At 53.9% G+C, this 18,270-nt stretch overlaps 4 protein-coding genes across 4 annotated transcripts in view; 2 read left to right on the top strand and 2 right to left on the bottom strand.

Annotated features, from left to right (window-relative positions):
* Positions 1 to 438: 438 nt before the first annotated feature.
* VOLCADRAFT_104584 (uncharacterized protein) lies at positions 439 to 1,161 on the bottom strand (the record flags this gene model as incomplete). The annotated part of the gene is made up of 3 exons (XM_002950022.1): positions 893 to 1,161; positions 753 to 815; positions 439 to 578 (listed from the first exon to the last, which is right to left on the bottom strand). The coding sequence occupies exons 1-3, from the start codon at positions 996 to 998 to the stop codon at positions 439 to 441; spliced, it is 309 nt and encodes a 102-aa protein (XP_002950068.1). The 5' UTR covers positions 999 to 1,161.
* Positions 1,162 to 2,611: 1,450 nt separating this feature from the next.
* VOLCADRAFT_90532 (uncharacterized protein) lies at positions 2,612 to 8,777 on the top strand (the record flags this gene model as incomplete). The annotated part of the gene is made up of 5 exons (XM_002950138.1): positions 2,612 to 2,716; positions 3,586 to 3,852; positions 4,635 to 4,828; positions 5,662 to 5,845; positions 8,730 to 8,777. 5 exons carry the CDS (start codon positions 2,612 to 2,614, stop codon positions 8,775 to 8,777), a joined length of 798 nt encoding a protein of 265 aa, XP_002950184.1.
* Positions 8,778 to 8,834: 57 nt separating this feature from the next.
* VOLCADRAFT_80939 (uncharacterized protein) lies at positions 8,835 to 12,137 on the bottom strand (the record flags this gene model as incomplete). Its single annotated transcript, XM_002950021.1, has 5 exons — positions 11,688 to 12,137; positions 11,071 to 11,259; positions 10,298 to 10,447; positions 9,535 to 9,678; positions 8,835 to 9,101 (listed from the first exon to the last, which is right to left on the bottom strand). Exons 1-5 carry the CDS (start codon positions 12,087 to 12,089, stop codon positions 8,835 to 8,837), a joined length of 1,152 nt encoding a protein of 383 aa, XP_002950067.1. The 5' UTR covers positions 12,090 to 12,137.
* Positions 12,138 to 14,295: 2,158 nt separating this feature from the next.
* VOLCADRAFT_117472 (uncharacterized protein) overlaps positions 14,296 to 18,270 on the top strand; it is a gene marked incomplete at both ends in the record, with an annotated part of 5,220 nt that continues 1,245 nt past the window's right edge. Inside the window, 7 exons of the mRNA XM_002950137.1 lie at positions 14,296 to 14,515; positions 15,479 to 15,618; positions 16,181 to 16,301; positions 16,669 to 16,745; positions 17,025 to 17,151; positions 17,609 to 17,665; positions 18,076 to 18,180. Coding sequence (XP_002950183.1) covers positions 14,297 to 14,515; positions 15,479 to 15,618; positions 16,181 to 16,301; positions 16,669 to 16,745; positions 17,025 to 17,151; positions 17,609 to 17,665; positions 18,076 to 18,180 — 846 coding nt within the window. The remainder of the gene's footprint in view (positions 14,516 to 15,478; positions 15,619 to 16,180; positions 16,302 to 16,668; positions 16,746 to 17,024; positions 17,152 to 17,608; positions 17,666 to 18,075; positions 18,181 to 18,270) is intronic.

Raw genomic sequence — 18,270 nt, 5'->3', positions numbered from 1 at the left:
GGTGTAGGGGTACGGGTTACCCATGTGGCTATGTCCGAAGGGAGGTGGGTAGCCTAACCCCGGGGTAGGGGTAACCCCTTACCGAGGGGTAACAAAGGGGTTGGGGTAATACATGACTGATGGGTAACAGACAGGGTAACCCATATTTACATTCACCTGCACCTGTCTCGCCTGTCTACCAGGGTTAGACACTGACCTTCCTGAAACTTGCGGGCTCCCCCCTACCTCTCAAATTTTCCTTACGGAGGGGCCCCCGTACCAGGCTCCTGTACCTGCCGAAAAACTTAGGGGGGCCCCCGTAACCCCCGCAAAACCTTTACGGGGGCACTGTCCTTGGCTGAAATGCTGTGGAAAGTGACGCTTTGCATTTTTTTTGCCCTGTAAATCGTTATTTTCGTTATCTTCTCGTGAACCATTACACTCGGGGACACGGCACACTCAGTGAAAGCCAAGCGCCTTGGCCGCCGCGGCCACCCATCCCTTCTGCTCCTCTTTCTCGTCCTCCTCATCCTCGTCCTCCTCCTCATCATCAAAACCCTCATCCACGCCAAGCTCCTCAGGAGCATTGTTGGGGTTGCCTATAACACAAATCTTTCGGTCAACTTTCAGGCCTGCGGTTCTTGTCAATCAGCTTCGAGTCCCTACCCTACCTTCTTTGCAAGGCTCATCATCTACTTTCTTTGTGGGAACAGGTTGGCTTGCAGGCTTTCCACCTGCGGTTCTTGTCAATCAGCTTCGAGTCCCTACCCTACCTTCCTTGCAAGGCTTATCATCTACTTTCTTTGTGGGAACAGGTTGGCTTGCAGGCTTTCCACCTGCGTCCGGACCGAACATGAGATCGGCGAGGAGTGCTACAACCAGCTCCGTTCCCACAATAGATGAGCGAGCTTACCAGAGCCCCATAGGTCCGACAATTTTAAGGTGGCGCACTTCTTGGAGGGCGGTGGCTTAGGAGGCCCTTGGTCACCTCCTGACGACTCCTTGTACATGTCTGCCATCGCTGGATGTTACAGACCAGAAGTTATAAAAGTATTATGAAAAGTGCAGTTAAATATTGCAATATGAATTATGTCTGCCAAGTGTGTGGCCTTATCCTTTATATGGTCAAAGGGTACTACAACCTTGCATGGCAGTCGGCAATCGGTCTGTTCTCTCCCCTACGGGGGACTTTACAGGCCCCGTACGGCCTCTTATAAATCCTTAAAATCCTTACGGGGCCCCCGTAACCGGCCTTCGGCCGGTCCGGGGGCGGCCCCGTAGGGGGTCGCTTCACGCCCAGAAATCCTTAGGGGGCCACCGTAAAGTCCTACGGGCCCTTACAGGGATACCGAAAAAAGGCCAAAAATTTATGGGCCCCGTACGGGGTGTCGAACCCTGCTGTCTACACACGCAAACATACATGTCTTCACTAATCACTTGTGAACGCCCAATTATCAACATTGCTGCACCAAAACATGCCTTGTTTAGAAACCTAAACCTAAGGATAAGTCACACAGCTGCAGCCTAGATGCAAGGAGGCAGACGAACAGGTGTACATAGGCAGAGCAAATTGGGGACCATGAGAAGCCGCCAGTGAAGCCAATAAATATTCCTATCAAAAGATCCAGGCACTTACCGCTGCTCCAGACCCAAGACCTAAAACTCACGGACCAGCCAATGGGCGGCAATGTAAGGTCGGCCAGTAGCTTAAGTGCCCCGTCCCGACCTGCTAATTCCAGCTCTACGCACAACCTATGCAACACTATCCAGAGTCTGCTCGTTTTCAGAGCAGGCTCTCCTAAGAGTGTTGAGGGTCTTGGGCGGGAGATCAGGATGTTTGACCCCGAACACGGTCACACCCGGTGAAGTGTAAGGCGCCCTTCCAGGTAAAATCCTCCATGTGCTGCAAAAAGACAGTCAACGGTCATGTTGTGGAGGTCTGCGCGCGCGAACGTTAGAACGCCACCATTTTTGCCGCCATACACACTAGTATTGCAATGCAGATTATATGTGTGCATTGTATGTATGGTCAATAGGAACAATGCTGGCAGTGAATATGATTGACTGAATTCATGATAGTGGTCATTGCTTATTTTCACATGTCCGTCTAATTAAAAGACCAGCCAAGAGTGTGCATTATATGATCTTACAAGCTAATTAGCTGTGATCCAGCTTGAATGTGCTTGTTAGGAGTATCAATGGAGGCAAAGCAGCATGCACATATGTGTATGACCACCCCCGGCCGGTAATATGTCGGCCGACCTCAGGACTGATTGCCTGATGTTTTCACAATGAGAACTATTATATAACAATGGATGACAACCAAAGGCATTCATTTAGTGAAGACTTGTCTTCGACTTGCGTGTGTGCTGCTGTAACACAGCAAAGGCGTAACCCGGGATGCTCAGATTGGCATTTGCGCCGTTACAGCTGCCAGTATTCGCGCCTTCTCCTGGTACTTATTTTGTGTGATGTCAGCATTAGACCTTAAGGTTGAAATGGCGAACAATGCTTTCCGAGATACCATGATACTGTAGGTTGCTAATGTTTACATTTAAAAAAGTATCCGGAAGTATGCAGAATTTATGATGTGGGAAGCATAATAAGACAAGTAGCCTATAGGCCCATACATATGTCCATAGTCCAGGGCAACGGAGGGGTTTCCCCTGGGGCTGTGTTATCCCTCCTGCTGGGTAGGTTTACAAGGGGGTTACCAAAGGGCTACCGGGGGTTGAATGTGGGTAACCCATGGGTTACTGACCCAATCAGTGCCTTAGGGCATGCGTGTATATACACGCATATGTGCTTCTTGTTATTTTGCATTTCAACATACGCACGGATGAGTTGTTTTAGTCGACCAAAATGATGCAAGTTTATTCCCAAATGAACCTTTACAATCATAGAATTAGAAAATATTTAAGATTTCAGCCAGGAGGGCCGATTTCCATGTGTCGGCATCTTCCTTCTGGTCTTGTTGTGCAGCCAGGAGACAGTACGGCTTTGTTGATAAGCTCGTGCAGCATCACGCATGCAGGCACTGTGGTTTTTAGGTCAACCGGCACATTCTTGAGCCTTGCCTGTAAGCCAAAACATAAAGTGCTCAAGCGGGTCCATTTGCACTAAGTTGAAGTATTGCATGAAAAGTGAAAACCACGTCTTCCTATTGGTAATTTGTGAATCTTTTTTCCCACTAAAATGTGGAGGTGCAAAGTTACCTGTTCCAAGTCACAGTGGAGCTGGAGGGTCTGCCAGCCTTCTTGGCCACACCCTCACTCCGAGCTGCTTGACTTCTTCAAGGTGCACCTCAGGGTCCAGGTTGAACTGTAGCACAATGCTGCAGCGTTTCCAAATCGATAAAGGATGCGAATCTGCTATCCAACGCCTCACAGACACCATCCAGAATGGCCTGTTTGCGGTGTTATGATCACCACTGTTGTGCAAAGCTAATGTACTGTATGGAAGCTGTATCGATACAGTTCTGATATCAGAACACCTTGCATGTCTCCACAATGCCAGTTTCATCCAGCAACCTTTTTGACTTTTGCCCTTTTCATTTACTTTTCTTTCCCACCATTATTTGTCCACGTAAACCCATCACACATGCAGGAGTGGCTGAAGGAACTGCAGACAGTGGGTCTCAAGCCTATCACCACGGTGGTGGGGGGGCCCATGGAGGAGCCTGGTGGCATCCAGGAGCTCTTCGACATCCAGGAGGGTGGTGAGGGCCGGATTCTCAACACTGAAAAGCTGCAGCACGTTCCCAAGCTGGTGACCACCTATGATCAGCTAGAAGATGGTGCGATCTACACTGTGGGGGCCAACAATAGCGATGTCATCAGGCAAATGAGGCAGCAGGTTGGACACATGCTGCAGGTGGGTACAGGGTGTATATTGTATATGCCACTATGGATGGTGATGGATAGGCCACCGCATTGCAAAGGATGTATAATGTATAACCCCCCATTATCCATTACTGCACCAGGCTGGTTTCGAGGATAGGTGCTATCTGTTGGAGATCACGAATCTTTGAGAGTGTAGAACATGTCAGTCAATCCCAGTATGGCTGACAGCCAATCCAAGGTCTCTGGGTGGCTCAACACATCTAACCTCAATCTCGAACCCTATCTGTTAGCTGTGATAGACCAGGCCAACAGGTAAAGTGGACATGCTGCTAGCCTATGATTGCAGACATGTGGTTGATGTGTGGTTCACAAACAATGCCTGCAAAATGGAGAATGCCAGCACCTGACTTAAAAGCTTGAACCAAAAGTGTAAAATGTTTAGGCTCAATTCACCAATTCAAGTGAAAGAGGAGTAGGCTTGGATAACTAATTGCAGTGGTGCAATGCAAGAGGTGGAGCACCTGATGGTGTTCAAGAGCCAGGAATGTGTACAGGACTGTGTATGATCAGCAGCATGTAGGGATGTTTATGCTGTTAATTGCAGGCTTTGGCAGCTCCAATAATCAAAAATGCTGCCAGTATAGCAAATCGACCAGCAATGCAAACATATCCCACTGCATGGGGCTACCCATGACAACATTACTTTCACAGGTTCAGGCTGCTCTAGATGGAAGGGGCATGGGCACCATGTTTCGTTCATTTTTTGTTTGTTGCCTCCTCAGCTACTCTGCACCCTTTACATTACACCTCCAGGCCTGCAAGGACCAGCTTGGGTGTGCAATGCTATCGTATGCGGATGCCAGCAAGCCTGGTGTATGTCGCCTGCGCCCCGACTTGCGTGTGCTGAAGGGTCCGAAAGGCATCGATTCGATGGAGTTGGATGCGGTGGTAACATGTGATGATACCGCATACATTGCTTCTCACAAGCTGCGTATTACTGGCCCAAAGTAAGTAATCTTTGCCCTCATGTCTTGTAGTGATTCCCACTTAAGTAGCAGGTTGTGTAGTAGCTGGTATACATTACAGCTCTACAAATCCGCCCGTAGCATGACCACCAGCATCTCGAGAGGCCTTTTCAGCAGCCAGCTATTACATTTGGTACTGAGACCTCGTGAAAATTCATGATCCTGAAGTCGTCGGTTCAACTCCCACCAATCACGCTTGGTGGAATATCGGGTTTGGCAACTCAGAGAGTGATTACCGCGAACAATAAAATCTAGCTGAACCGACTGGACTGTCTCTGTGCCTGAAAAACCTGAAGACGGCTAGGTGCATGTGAAGAAGGCACATGACATGACGTGGACTGCTCACCCACTGCCCAAGGGTAGGAGAAGGTAGGCACAGGCTGGTGGTATATGAGGCCAAAAGGGCCCGAGACGGATCCCTTCAAAGGGGGGGGGATGTAGTAGCTGGTACACAGTATGGCTCTACAAATACGCGTGTAGCATGACCACCAGCATCTCGAGAGGCCTTTTCAGCGGCCAGCTACTACAGGTTGCAACGAATTCCATAGCGTGATGTCATTTGGTAGTTTGATGCAGGTATGTCACCAGAGCAGTGTGTGTCCTGTCCATTTGCATGTTTGCCTCCCTGGACACACATATATGCATCCACTGGACTCATTCTGTGTGGTTCAGAACGATGCAGATTTCATAATGCCATGCACATGGTGCTGGATTTTTTGGCCCTAACTTGCTTCACTGGGATGGCACTGCAATCAGAGTGCTATACACACTGTTAAGCTTTTGCCTGCACTGTTTTGTGTGACTGCAATATGCAGGCCGGTCAAGGCCATTGCAGAGACAGTGAAGCTGGTGGCGCAGCGGAGCCAGGACCCGTCCTACAGTGGCACTACTTACGCTAAGTTCCGTCAGTTTCCCAACTTGGTGGCAGTGCTTGGTGCTGAGAAGGTGGAAAGCAAATCAGAAGAGCTCATTTCCAAGGCATGTTTTGAGAACAAGGTGGTGCGTTTCAAGCGGAATGGCCGCTCATTTTCGATAGTTACAAGCATGTATAGCAAGCAGCATGGCAGGTTTGGCCACACCCGGGCTTTTGGCTGAAAGCATAGAGCATGGTCTGGTACACTGCCAATATCTCAACAGTTTGCCTAGGTGGAGGTGTGTGGGAATGTTGGACCTTGCTTAAATGTTGGACCTTGCATATATACATAGGTCAGGTCAGGCACTACTGGTAGAGCATGCACCAACGCCCCTGGGAGATCCTAGGATGGAGACCTGTCAAGGTTGAAAATCCTTCCGATGGTGGAAGGTAAAGTGCCCCTAGTTGATGGACAGTGGTGACCTGGGATAAAGTGAACTTGCGAGCTGACCAGGAATGGAGTTGAGCTGCCATCGATCCGGCAAGTTCTGTTGGATGCTGATTGTGGGTGTGGAACCTGAGTGATCCACTGAGAAGTTGGCTAGGGTGACTAGATGAGGGAAGGCAGGGTCTGCCAGGTAGTGGCTGCAGGGTCAAGATATGACCCCCCTGTTTCACACATCATACAGGGGGGCCTTCTGTGCTGATTGGAGTGTGGGGCAGCAAACTTAAGAACTGCATTGGACCTCTGGCATCATCAAGTATTCCGAGCCCCACTGTAGCCTACTGGGCCTGACTGCTGTAAGCACTGCTGAGACAGATCTGACTGCAGCATACCCCACCACTGTATGGAAGACTTGACTGGCTGTGGGCCCTCTCAACTCATCCCCTCCCAGCCCCTGGCCTCTCCCCATCCTCATCAGCACATCAATCATCCGCTGTTGTGGTACCTGAATCGAGGTTGAAAAACACGTGTTATTGGAATGCCCAGCCTATAATGATATTCGTGCTGAAGGGGTGCTGAAGAGGGATTCAGTCATCAACAGAGCATGTTGGAGGCCATGAAATGGGAACCAGCACGTCTGGCGAGGATGTTGGAACGTATGTGGGCTCATCAAAACTCAATTACTCCCTTTGGACACTAGTCTGGGCTGATGTGCGGTGTTTTCCTTTCCTCCGTGGCTTTTAGGCATTGTAGTATTGCCCTTGGGCCTTCGGCTTGTATGGGTAGTCTTACAGGTATGGGGTCACGCACCCCCAACCATGTAACACACACACACATCCATCAACTGGTTCAACCCTGCTGGTCTTATTAGCATGTACCACAGGAGGTTGTACTTTGACACAAAAGGGGAACATGCCAGACCTCACAGATGTTGGCAAAAACTCAACAACTACAGCTACTGAGGCTGTGTGTTAGTTGTTATTGTTAGGCTGTGTTGCTGAGGCTGATGTGTTAGTGCACCCTTCCATATGAGTGCTCTCAATCACACAGAGTGCGAGCACTCGGGAAATGGGCAAGGACCTGGCAGGGATGTGGTGTGCATCTTTTGCTTGCACGGCATCCCCCATATGCCGACAGGGTTGACACACCGAATGGGGCAGCCAGCCTTTTAGAGTGCTCGCCAAACCCCAATCAGTGCTCATCATTGCCCTCTTAATGCCCGGTTACCTCCCATACGGAGGGAGAAACCAATGGGTGCAATGACTACTTCTCGATGATTGTGGAATACAGCAGTCTGTTGAACCAACTGCACATTTCCCAACAAGCGGGGATATTGTTATCCAGATCGTCAGAAATGAACAGCCACAAAAATACAAACTCGGTAACCGGGAACCTGACCAGACCGATTCCGCCCTGAAAGGCCAGCGCCGTATCTAGTGTACGGCTCATGTTGACCGTTGCACGACAACTTGAGATCAACCTTTATGCAGAAATGCGAATGGAGCACTTGATTTGAGCACCCTACGCACCACTGCTCTAGGCAAGTATACAACTGCCCTCGTGCTTTCAAGAGATCACCCAAACCACACGCCACTCCACTCCTTAATAGGTCACAAGCGGTATGAAGCCACATATTCTGAATCCCCTCGCACACGACCTTTCGAATGAGCCTTGACTCACCACAGGACGACAGAACATGGCCAATGCTCGCCCAGCTTCCCCTGTGCAAGTGCGCCCTGCTGCATTGTCTGGAAAAAAGATAATGGTTAACAGCGCGTATGACCACACCCGCTCACCCAGCTGAGCCGCCCGGTGTGAGAGGGATCAGCTCCCCTGGCATCGCCCAACTGAGTACTCTTTGCCTGGTGTTACATTGGTGCGAATTGCTAGGTGGAAACTCCCCGGATCGAATCCGGATGCGAACATATCGCACACCAGGCATGATGCAGCATACTCTTCCCCAAAGGTGGATGCCCGGGCGGGCGAGAAGTCTACCAGCTGAGTAAATATAAAGTCCTCCATCTCGGACGGGGACTAACGAAATGTCACAATTACCAACAAATTCACAATCCTACGGGATCTCAAACAACATAAATCCTACGGGATATGCCCAGGGGCGCCCGAGGACGTTCGCTCGAGGGGGGGAGGAATGTGAGAGGGATCAGCTCCCCTGGCATCTCCCAACTGAGTACTCTTTGCCTGGTGTTACACCCGGCTTCCCGCCGCGGCTCTGTGGAACCCACACGCTCCACTCACACACGCTCTCCAACCCCCCCTTTACTCTTTCTTCCCTCTGGCTCTGCTGTGGCTGTACGCCCATAAGGCCCTCACCTGCTCTTCCATCAGGTGCCATCATACATCCGTCTTTGTGCACCTTGCATAGTCAACTGATTGGCAAATAGATTCCATGCAGACAGACAGACAGATAGACCTCTCACATAGCACGCGACCTGCTCGTTGCCTTGGTAGGCCAACCTTATTGGGCTCAGGCCGCTGCCAACCTTTCCGCCCTCCTCAACCTAAAATTGGCAGCCGGCTCACGGCCCCCCTGCCTCCCCCCCTTATCACGTCCCTTACATCAGCAGCCAATAACAAAGGGAGCCTGCGAGGCGCTCGCAACTTCTAAGTGGTGAAAGCTAAATAAAGGTTTATGGTCGCCACTACTGCAGGCGCTCTCCACACCCGTCCTCCTAAGAACTAACGGCCCCACTGCCACCGGCGATGGCACTGGACAGCGCTGTAGTCGGGTCGGGGACGGCGGTAGATAGTGCCAGCCCTTTCACGAAGTCTAAGATGTACTTGGCTGCCAATTGAGGTTGCTCCAGATGCGCGCAGTGGCCGCACTGCTCCACCCAGACCAGGCGGGAGTGCGGAAGGGTGTCCTGGAACCGGGAGGCGTACGATGGATCCAGGATCTCGTCGTTGCGGCCCCACAGGACGAGCACGTCCTGCTGGATCTGGATTCAGGGGCAGCCCGATGGTAAGAGGTTGAGGTGTGGTGGTGTAGGGAGGGGAGTTTAGGAAACGCCAAAAAAGCTGACTAAGAGCAAGATCGACAGGGGGAGGGGCGGTTGAGGTGCAGGGTAAAGGGTTCGCTGCCGCAGTAAGGTTAGCCAGTGTGCACCAAGGCCAGACTTTTTCCCCTAAGCTCCCCCGGCTTGGATCCGCTTATGGATCCGCTTTTGGATCCGAAACAAAGAGCGTTTCGCAAACCTTCGCACGCCGCGAGGTGTGCAGCCCCATGCATCGCCAACCCCCCCCTCACATGTCACCGACTTCGCCTCCACTGCCTTGTAGAGCTCGTTACCCGCACACACACATCCACACCATCCACACACACAGCAACCCCCCCAATCGTACACGGGCGACAATGACTGGCCTGTGCAGTACCTGGCTGATCTTGCTGCTAATGGCGTATCCCCCGCTGCGCATGAAGGCGATGTTGGCATCGAGCCAGCCCGGCAGGTGGGTGTGCAGGCGGCCGATGCGCATGGCGTCCTCGGTGGCAAAGCGCTCCTTGTCAAAGTAAGCCATCTACTCATCAGGGGAAGAGAGGGGATAGGGGGAAGACGGAAGAAGGAAGGGACGGGCGGGTGACCAGATGGGGAGGGCGGTTGTGGAGGGTGGAGAGCGGAAACATGGACACAGAAATGGAAATAGGGGTGTGCGTGTGTGTGGGGAGGTGTAATGAATGAAGTAAAACACAAGACGTTAGACAAGGCAAGACCCCAAAGTTAGGGTCGGTGGATGTAGATGATGCTGGTGATGGTGGTGATGCTGATGTGTATGAAGATGATGTTGATGATGTTGATGATGTATAATGTGTATGGTGATGATGAGACGGGGTGTATCGTTCAGATAGGCCCACGACAATCATGTCCTTACCCGGCCAATCCCCCCCCGCTAGTTCCCAGTCCCCTTCCCACCCTCCCCCCGACACACACACGGCGATTCCCTTCCGCTCAGTGCGAAGTCCACCACTGACCACCACTCCCAAACCTATGTCCGTGCCAACAAATAGCACTCCTCCTCAGAGCGTTCGTGTTCGCTCAGTTCCCGGGTAACACCCGAGCGGGTTCACGTCAGAACACGGACCGAACAGACATTGCCGTGGACCCCAATTCGTGGACCCATCCACCCGGGACCCACCCACCCACCTACTTGCCTTGTTCGCCGCCTGTCTGAGGGGCACCGACTGCAGCACCCGGACTCCCAGCCACAGCAGCCATCGGGGAGCGGAGGACATCCGACCAATACCGTCAATGAAGCCCTGGCCGTCGATTAGAACCACACCCCGAACCAGCTGCGGCCGCGAGTCGGTTTCGGGAATGCGAGCCAGGGCGGTTGTCAGAGCGGGCGAGTGTATGACGGTCACGTGCGTGCGTGAGACCCACACAGGGTGTGAAGAGCATGGAAGTGGGGAATGAACGGCAAATGTTTTTGAATGCGAGGATGGCAGAACTAGTACAACTGTAATGTAACTCCCTCATTCACACAGCGGCGAAGAGTACCACAAGAACCGCACACCGCAATTTTCTCCGGTAATGGAGGGTGTGAGGGTATATTGAATGCTGGAATCCTAGGGCAAATGCGTGTGTTGTTGTTGTTGGTGGTGGTGGTGGTGGTGCTCGTTTGTTTTGTCGCGGTATCCCCTCCTCCTCCCGGTCGGTATATCCTCCTCAGAAGGCTGGAGGCGGAGGGGGAGCGCCCTACGCTGCAGCTGCAGGTACAGGTACGGCCCTCAACATACGGCCCTCGTACAGTGCCGCGCTAACTGGACTATAACGTTAAGAACCCTAAATCCCCTGGGGGCCTTCGAAACACCTGACTGACACGTTTCCCCCTCCTCCTCCTTCAGAAGGCCCCCTCCTGCAACACCCCTCCCACTCCCACTCCCACTATTCAATAGCGCCGTGCAAGGCCCACCTGCGGGTACGTGTGTGCAAAGTCGAGTGCCTTGGCCCCCCCCAGGGAGGCTCCCACGAGAACCACGGGTCGTTCCCGGTCCGTGTGGGCCTCCAAGAATGCCCGCAGGTGGGCGGTCTTGTCCTCGGGGCGGATCACCAGCGAGGGATCCGACTGGAACAGCGAGCAGTCCGTGAAGCCCCAGCCCACCTGCGCGTGTGTGTGTATGCGCGTGTGTGTATGCGCGTGTGTGTATGCGCGTGTGTGTATATGCGCGTGTTATAAGTGGACGGGAGCATCCTGTATGGTGATGGCTGAGTATTTACTAACAGCACTTGTGCACAGGAGCCAAGGCAGGGCAGCAAAAAGCGGCGAGTGTGTGGTGACGAAAGAAGTTTGGGTGGGAGTTGCAGCCGCTACTTCTCTCCTTCGGCTGCACGATACGCTAAGGCCGTGCGTGTGTCTGTGTGTATGTCTGTGTGTTGTGTGTGTATATTTGTATGTATTCGGCGGTAAGTTAAAACTTAGGCCACATAGCATGGATGGACACATTCGGGCTCGAACACTGTCGGTGCTGTCGGTGTTGAAATAAATTGCCACGCTGGGTTGTGTGTATGTTGGGCGCGCGCGGGCCTCACCAGGTCCAGAGCGTAGGTGGGCGCCGCTGCTGCCAAGAGGGGATAAAGCCGTCGCCACTCCATACAAGAGGAATCAAATCCATGTAGTAGGATAATGGTGGGTGCGTCTTTGGGGTAGCGAGAAGCTTCCTCAATGGTGGGTCCCACGAAGGCTGTCGCCACCTCCGGTGACCGTGGCATGGTGGGGATGGTGACGGGCAGCCGACGCATATTCGCGGCCATGGTTTGGGCCGCTGGCTCTACAATTTCATTGATCTGTGGTGGAATGAAAGCTGCAGGCTGTGCATGTGCGATGTGCTGCACGGGCCGCTGGGCATGATGGAGTACGTATGAAGGGGCCTTCTCTTTCAAAACAAGAGCACGAGGGCGCGATCTAAAGCATGTGCTTGCTCCATAATTCATAATGAAATGTTGAAGCAGAGTATACGATTACCAAGGTAACGACAAATACAAAGCAAAACACTAATGCCTACAGGCGATAATAAAAACGAGCTAAGCAAGTACAATGCACTCCTAAAACGCTGTAGTTTCACTTCCTACTTAACATCTTTCTTCGCACCATGCTGCCACAGGCCCCACGGATAGATTTCAATGACCGTACAACGGATCGAGTGCCCATAAGCTGACGCAAATACGCCTGCGATATTAATAGAGGCTGGGTATAGGGTTATGGGCACCCGCCTGCTACTTCCGTGTAATTTTTGTGAGTTTGAGTTGCGTATCAAGGTCGCTGGTTGGTTGTTTGGTCCAATACGCTGACTCGTTGGACATGCTCTAGTTGTCTGTTATTATTGCTTGCGCTTCACTTCATTGGTTAGGTTTTGTGCAATTGGAGCATGGCAATTAGGTGTGGGTAGGAGCGATGTCATGCTTGGCGTTGTTCCACACACCTTGTTGACAAGGAGGAACGTACTGATTGGTTTATTATTGCGTAAAAGCTCACGCACGACTAGTGTTTGCATGTTTGGGTTGTTACACTGAGGGCGGCTCGTTCCGAGAAAAGACGAGCACCGGGGACCCTGACCGAGCCGAAACACAGCACAGGGGTAGGCGGACGGCTACGTCCGTCTGTTCCTCCGCACGCGCCTCATTCACTCACTCACGCCAGTCGGGGCACACTCCCAGTCCATGTGAACAAACATTATAAAGCACACAATCGTAAAGGACGGAAGTCCTTCAGAATTATGAGTGGCGTGGCCGGCGCTTTTGCTGAGCTTGTGAACACACACCCCGAGCTTGTGAACACACCCCCCGCTCAGCCCCCTCACCGCCCGCATCCCAGCCTCCTCGCCGGTACAGGCTTTTACTTTCGCCAGCGCTAACCCTCTGTTTTTCCATGCGGGGATGGAATGGTACTATGAAAGACACGCACGTCCGGCAGCTTGTCCACCACGGCACCTGCCGGTGCCTTGGTAGAGAACTGCTATAATGTCCCGCGCAATTAGACCTAGCACGAAGAGATTGCGGGTTCACGTATGATGTATGATGCCTGAGCATGGCCACGTGCGGTCACGGCCGTGGACATCGTACTGGGCTACGTAGGCGACGGTGATGGCAATGCCGATGAATCTACGATTTTGACTTAGCATAACGAGACTTTCATGTCTCTAGTTCTAACGCGCCGCGACAAGGGTGCGCTGAGGGTGAGCGCAATGATTATTAGGCCTGTCGAAAATCTTTTGTAATTCCCCTGCAACGTTTCTGCTGACCCTTGATAATGAAGCTTAGCGTGAGGCTTGTGCCTTTTGTGAAGCACTATCGTACGTTTTGTGCGCGACGATTCGACTCCTCTTTGGATTGGAATAGGTGACCTGAATGCCATACCCAAAACTGTCTTACGATTGGGATGTTATTGGACAGCTCTAACGTGGATTGCAGACGACAGATAGGCATATTGTCCTTGAATGTCAACTCAAGAATAGAAGAGTGGACATCAGGCCTTTTTAATATTCCGTCTTGACTCTTTGCTTATTGAACGTTTTAGTCCCTACCTATTGTATCATGTTAGGATCGTAAGGTTTACTTGACTTGTCTTGGCACCATCGAAACTCACTTTCTGGTCAAGCTGCTTTGCACCATAGCCAGTTTTTCCCTTTCAATACAACATTACGCCGACATAAGTAGGAGGTTGTGCTCGTGGAGTACTCAAGCTGACGCGGGTCGACAATTTGATGGAACCAACACGATCCCAGCAAAGTGTTCTTACACCAACAGATGGCGGAGAAGAGCTCGCTCCAGCGGCTGAGGCTAGCACCAGCGGGCGAGGTGATTCGAAGTGAGTTTGGCATGTTCGCGCCCAGCAGGGTACAAAAGCGGGATACAACGCGGCATGGATAAAACTATTACGCGTCATGCAATTAGGGAGCTCTGCGCATGTTTACCCACATCTCCGTCCAGGTTCTGTACGAGCGTCGCAGGGCGGCAGAGGCGCGCGTGCGAACCCTGATCGTTCTGGCGCCTACTCCGCAGCCTCTCCCTTCCACCTCCTCCCTCCCTTCCCATCCCTTCCCCTCCACGGAAGTTCTCTGCGTGTGCCATACTGCATATCACGTAGCACTCCCACATCAATCCTCTCCGCCCTACTCCACCCCGTTCCCTCTCCCCGCAGCGCCGCGTGCCCAGAGCAAGATCCCGACGACCCCCTCGCCGCACTGGCTCTAGCTGCCAGCGATGACCTGGTGGCCCAGCTGCCCCGCTATGCCACTCCCAGCATTGCCTCCACTCTGCCCACCTACTCCAATAACGAACAGGAGTTCATTTTGCGGACCTTTGCGGGACACAATTACGACATGTTGCGGCACCTGCCCAACTCGATACGGGAACAGCAGGTGTGGGGGTGGGGTGGCAGGTGGAGGTAGGGGGGGAGGAGGGGAAAGGTGAGGGGAGATGGCGGGCAAATGGGGTGTGGGGAGGGGGAAAAAGGGGGGGGGATGGCTGCTGGCGCTGCTGGCCTCGTTGCTGCTGAAACTGGCGTGGGGGAAGGGAGGGGGGAAGACGAACCACGTGAACGAGTGAAGCTGCTGCTGCCAAGGATGTAGACTGATACACCACAGAAGTGAGGAAGCAATGACTTTTTACCAGTCGCGGCTTAAGGGGGGAGGAAGGTGCAAACCAACCACCGGCCCATACCATATGTGTATCACAGAGCACAGAGCCAGTGCGACCTCAAGAACACGACGAGCGAGTGCGCACATTGGCGAGTGAATGTTTTGCGACCCATGTAGCCGCTCCCCCCCCTCCAACACGCGAACCCGGAACCCGGAACCTGAACCTGAACTTCATTCTCTAAACGGAAAGTCGTCGGCAAGTTTGCAGAGTTTTCCCGAGCTCATTCGTATGGCATTGTACTGCATCCATCAGGGGGTTTTGGGATTCCGAGAGCGCATTCCATTGTGTTTGGTGCATACCGGTACCGGCTGCATGTGCTTACCGAGAAGGCGTTGTCTTGGAGCTGCGGGGGCCCCGGCGGGTATTACACGGCGTCGAGTGGCGGCGTCGAGTAGTAGGTAGGGAGTGTAGAGCAGCACCACGGCCAGCGGCATCGCGCAGTGTGTATTTCCCAACCCACTCCCTTACGTGGCCCCGTGTTTCCCCCCACATCCCCCTCCCCTCCTCTTCCCTCCCCGTGCCATCTGTCGCGACGTCCGGATCCACCCTATGTTGGGTGTACGGGTGACGAGGTCCACCTGCGCCCTTCGACTGCACGCGTCTCCCTGCCCCGCCTCTCCCCGCACGCCCCTTACCTGATGCCGCCGGCGCCTGCTCGGTTTCTTGTTTGACCCGCCGTGCAGGTCATTGCCAGTCGTACTGCCCGCCAAGAAGCTTGCCGTACCTTTCTCATGCCGGGGCTGCTAGGCTCTCAGCTACGACTTAAATCCAACCCTGACAATCAGCAAGGGCTGTTTACGGCATTTGAGTACATTCCTTCACGGTACGGTACGGTACGACGGGGGCAGTTGTACGGGGTAAATATACCTCTGTGGATGAGGGGCAGAGCGCAGTGAATCGTGTATCCAGATTCCAACGCAACCGAATTCAACGTTTAACTGAATCTAACAGAATCCCCGCGGCGGATCGCCTGCAGTTTGCCGCGCTCAACAAAAGCTGTGGCAGCGGCGGCGGCGGCGGCACCACGCCGACACAAATGCCCCTCATTCCAAGCCAGCTGCACACACCACATTCCCTTTTCACCTTCTTATTCCGCACATACACTTGCATACCCTTGCGGGCCCGGCCATCACCCGCACATACATACATACTTGCTTACTTACATACTTACATACTTACATACATACATACATACATACATACATACATACATACATGCATACACCTGTCCCTCGCTTCCCTCTCCTCCTCCTCTCCCCACCAAGTTCCCTCGGGCCTTCCCCAAAGTGAGCCCCCCTACACTGGACCTTTCATTTTTCGTACGTTATATTATGTTATGTTTGTAATTCTATTCACGTATTCCCTTCCCCCCTCCGCCTCTGAAGATACTCCCTGGCTGCCGAGCTGGCTTCAAAGGAGCGCGTGGCGAATGAGGCCACCCGACTGACCATCGGGCGGGGCAAGGAGTTCATCCCCGTGGTGGCGCCCAACCTGCAGAAACAGCACGTGAGGCTGAATGTGACGGTTGGGAGTTGTGGCGGTTGGTTGCTTATGAGAGACTGTGGTGGGTTTAGGATAATAAGAGGGTTAGGTGCGTATTTTGCACGGGGGGTGCTGCCCCCGCGAGCGGGCGTATCCCGGCCTGGCCCCGGCCTCCTCGCTCACTTATCACCATTCGTACGGTTACCTGGTATCTTTTTACCTTGTCGCCGGTACGGCCCGTACGGCCGGAGTCCTTGCCAGGAGTCTTCTGGTGCCGGTTCCCCCTCCCCTGCCTAACCAAATCTAAGGCACGTCTCTCCCACCCAGCCACCAACCCACCTACCCTTTGACGTACCCCATGTGACCTGTACGGTTGTACGGCAAACTTCAGGAGATCGGTCCCAAGGTGGGCTATGTGTATCTTGCTGGGCCGGAGGAGGACCGGGAGACCATGCGGCAGTCGGACAGGTGGGGGGGCAGCACGGGGAGGGGGGGGAGGGGGGGGCGGGTAGGTGGAGGGGGGAGGTGGAGGGGGGAGGTGGAGGGGAGTGGTACTGATGATCCGCAGGGGCAGGAAGGGAAGGGGAAAGAAGAGGGTTTCAGTCGGGTTTCGGTGTGGGCGGGCGCTGCACCCATACCTGTGTGCGTGTGCGCGTGTCTGTGTGTCTCTGCGTGTCTCTGAGGGTGTTGTTATGTCTGGAACAGAATCCTGAAAGTACGGCACACGCCCCTCCCCTCCGCCCTCAGGGCCCACCACGAGGCGGGTCACATCCAGCAGCCCTTCATCCCCCCGGGCACTCAGAAGGTGGCGGCGGAGGTGCCCACGCGGCTGGGGGCCTGGGGCATGATGAAGAACCTCAAGAGAGTGCTGGAGGTGCGGTACGGCAGTGTCGTGCAGTAGGTTGGGGGGGGAAGGGGGAAGGGAACATGTTGCCCAATGACACAATTTTATCCGATTTTTGTACCTTAAAGTATATGTCGGGGAAAATGCCATATCTGGTGGCATGTGGCTGCGGTGTGAGATGCGTGTCGGCTTTGTGAGTGTGTGTGGGGGGGGGGAAGAGGCGAAGGGGGTTGCTGAATGGGGGGTGGGGGGGTGGGGGGGGGAGAGGGCGAGCATGCGACACGTGAAAGGATGTGCGGGTGGGGTGGGTTAATGGAGGCGGCGGCTGGCGGGAGGTAAAGGCGGGGGGGGAAGAGTCCTGGCTCCCTCCCCCAGCGGGAGAGAGCCGGGTCCGCAGAGTCCTCTGAAGGGGGTGAGGAACAACGTGGCATGACGTGACATGAAATGTGCCGTGCACTGTACTGTAATGTACGATGCTGCCGTACAGGCGGACTGGGAGGGCGCCTACATCAGCATTTTTGAGAACGAACATGACTGCTGGGTGGTGAGTGCCGGTGTGTGTGTGTGGGGGGGGGAAGGTACATGCTACTGCTGCAGCCACTACTGCTACTGCTACTGCGAGTACGGCTATTGCCACTAGTGCTGCTGCTGGTGTCAGGGGCTCATGGCTCCTTTACACTGCAACCCGCACCGTCTTGTCCCGGCCGCCGCATCAGATGCCGATACACGCCCTCTTGAGCACATACACGACACACCTGCAGAGCCATTTCGTGCCGCCTGCTGCCTGCCTCCTGTTTCCTTCCCCCCCACATACACGCACACACATACACGCACACACATACACGCACACACACATACACGCACACATATACTGCCCTCGCTCGTCTCCTGCCCACCCCCCCCCCTCCTCTCGCCCTTCCTGGGACCCACCTTTCCCACCCAAACCCCCCTCAGGTCTGCTTCCAGGAGGAAACGGTGGACGGACTCGAGGGGCTCGCCGCCTACATGAACGTCTTCATCAGAACCAACACAGTGGCCACGGAGTACCGACTAACCAAGGTGAGTGGCAGTCCCGGGGGCCGGCGTGGGGGGGGGACGGGGCGTGGGGGGGACCGGGCGGGGGGGGGACGGGGCGGGGGGGGGACCGGG

This window comes from Volvox carteri (genome assembly GCF_000143455.1).
Source record: "Volvox carteri f. nagariensis unplaced genomic scaffold VOLCAscaffold_17, whole genome shotgun sequence".
NCBI classification, from domain to species: Eukaryota; Viridiplantae; Chlorophyta; class Chlorophyceae; order Chlamydomonadales; family Volvocaceae; genus Volvox; species Volvox carteri.
Note: the sequence above shows the minus strand (reverse complement) of the source record. Positions and strands in the feature narration are given on the sequence as shown.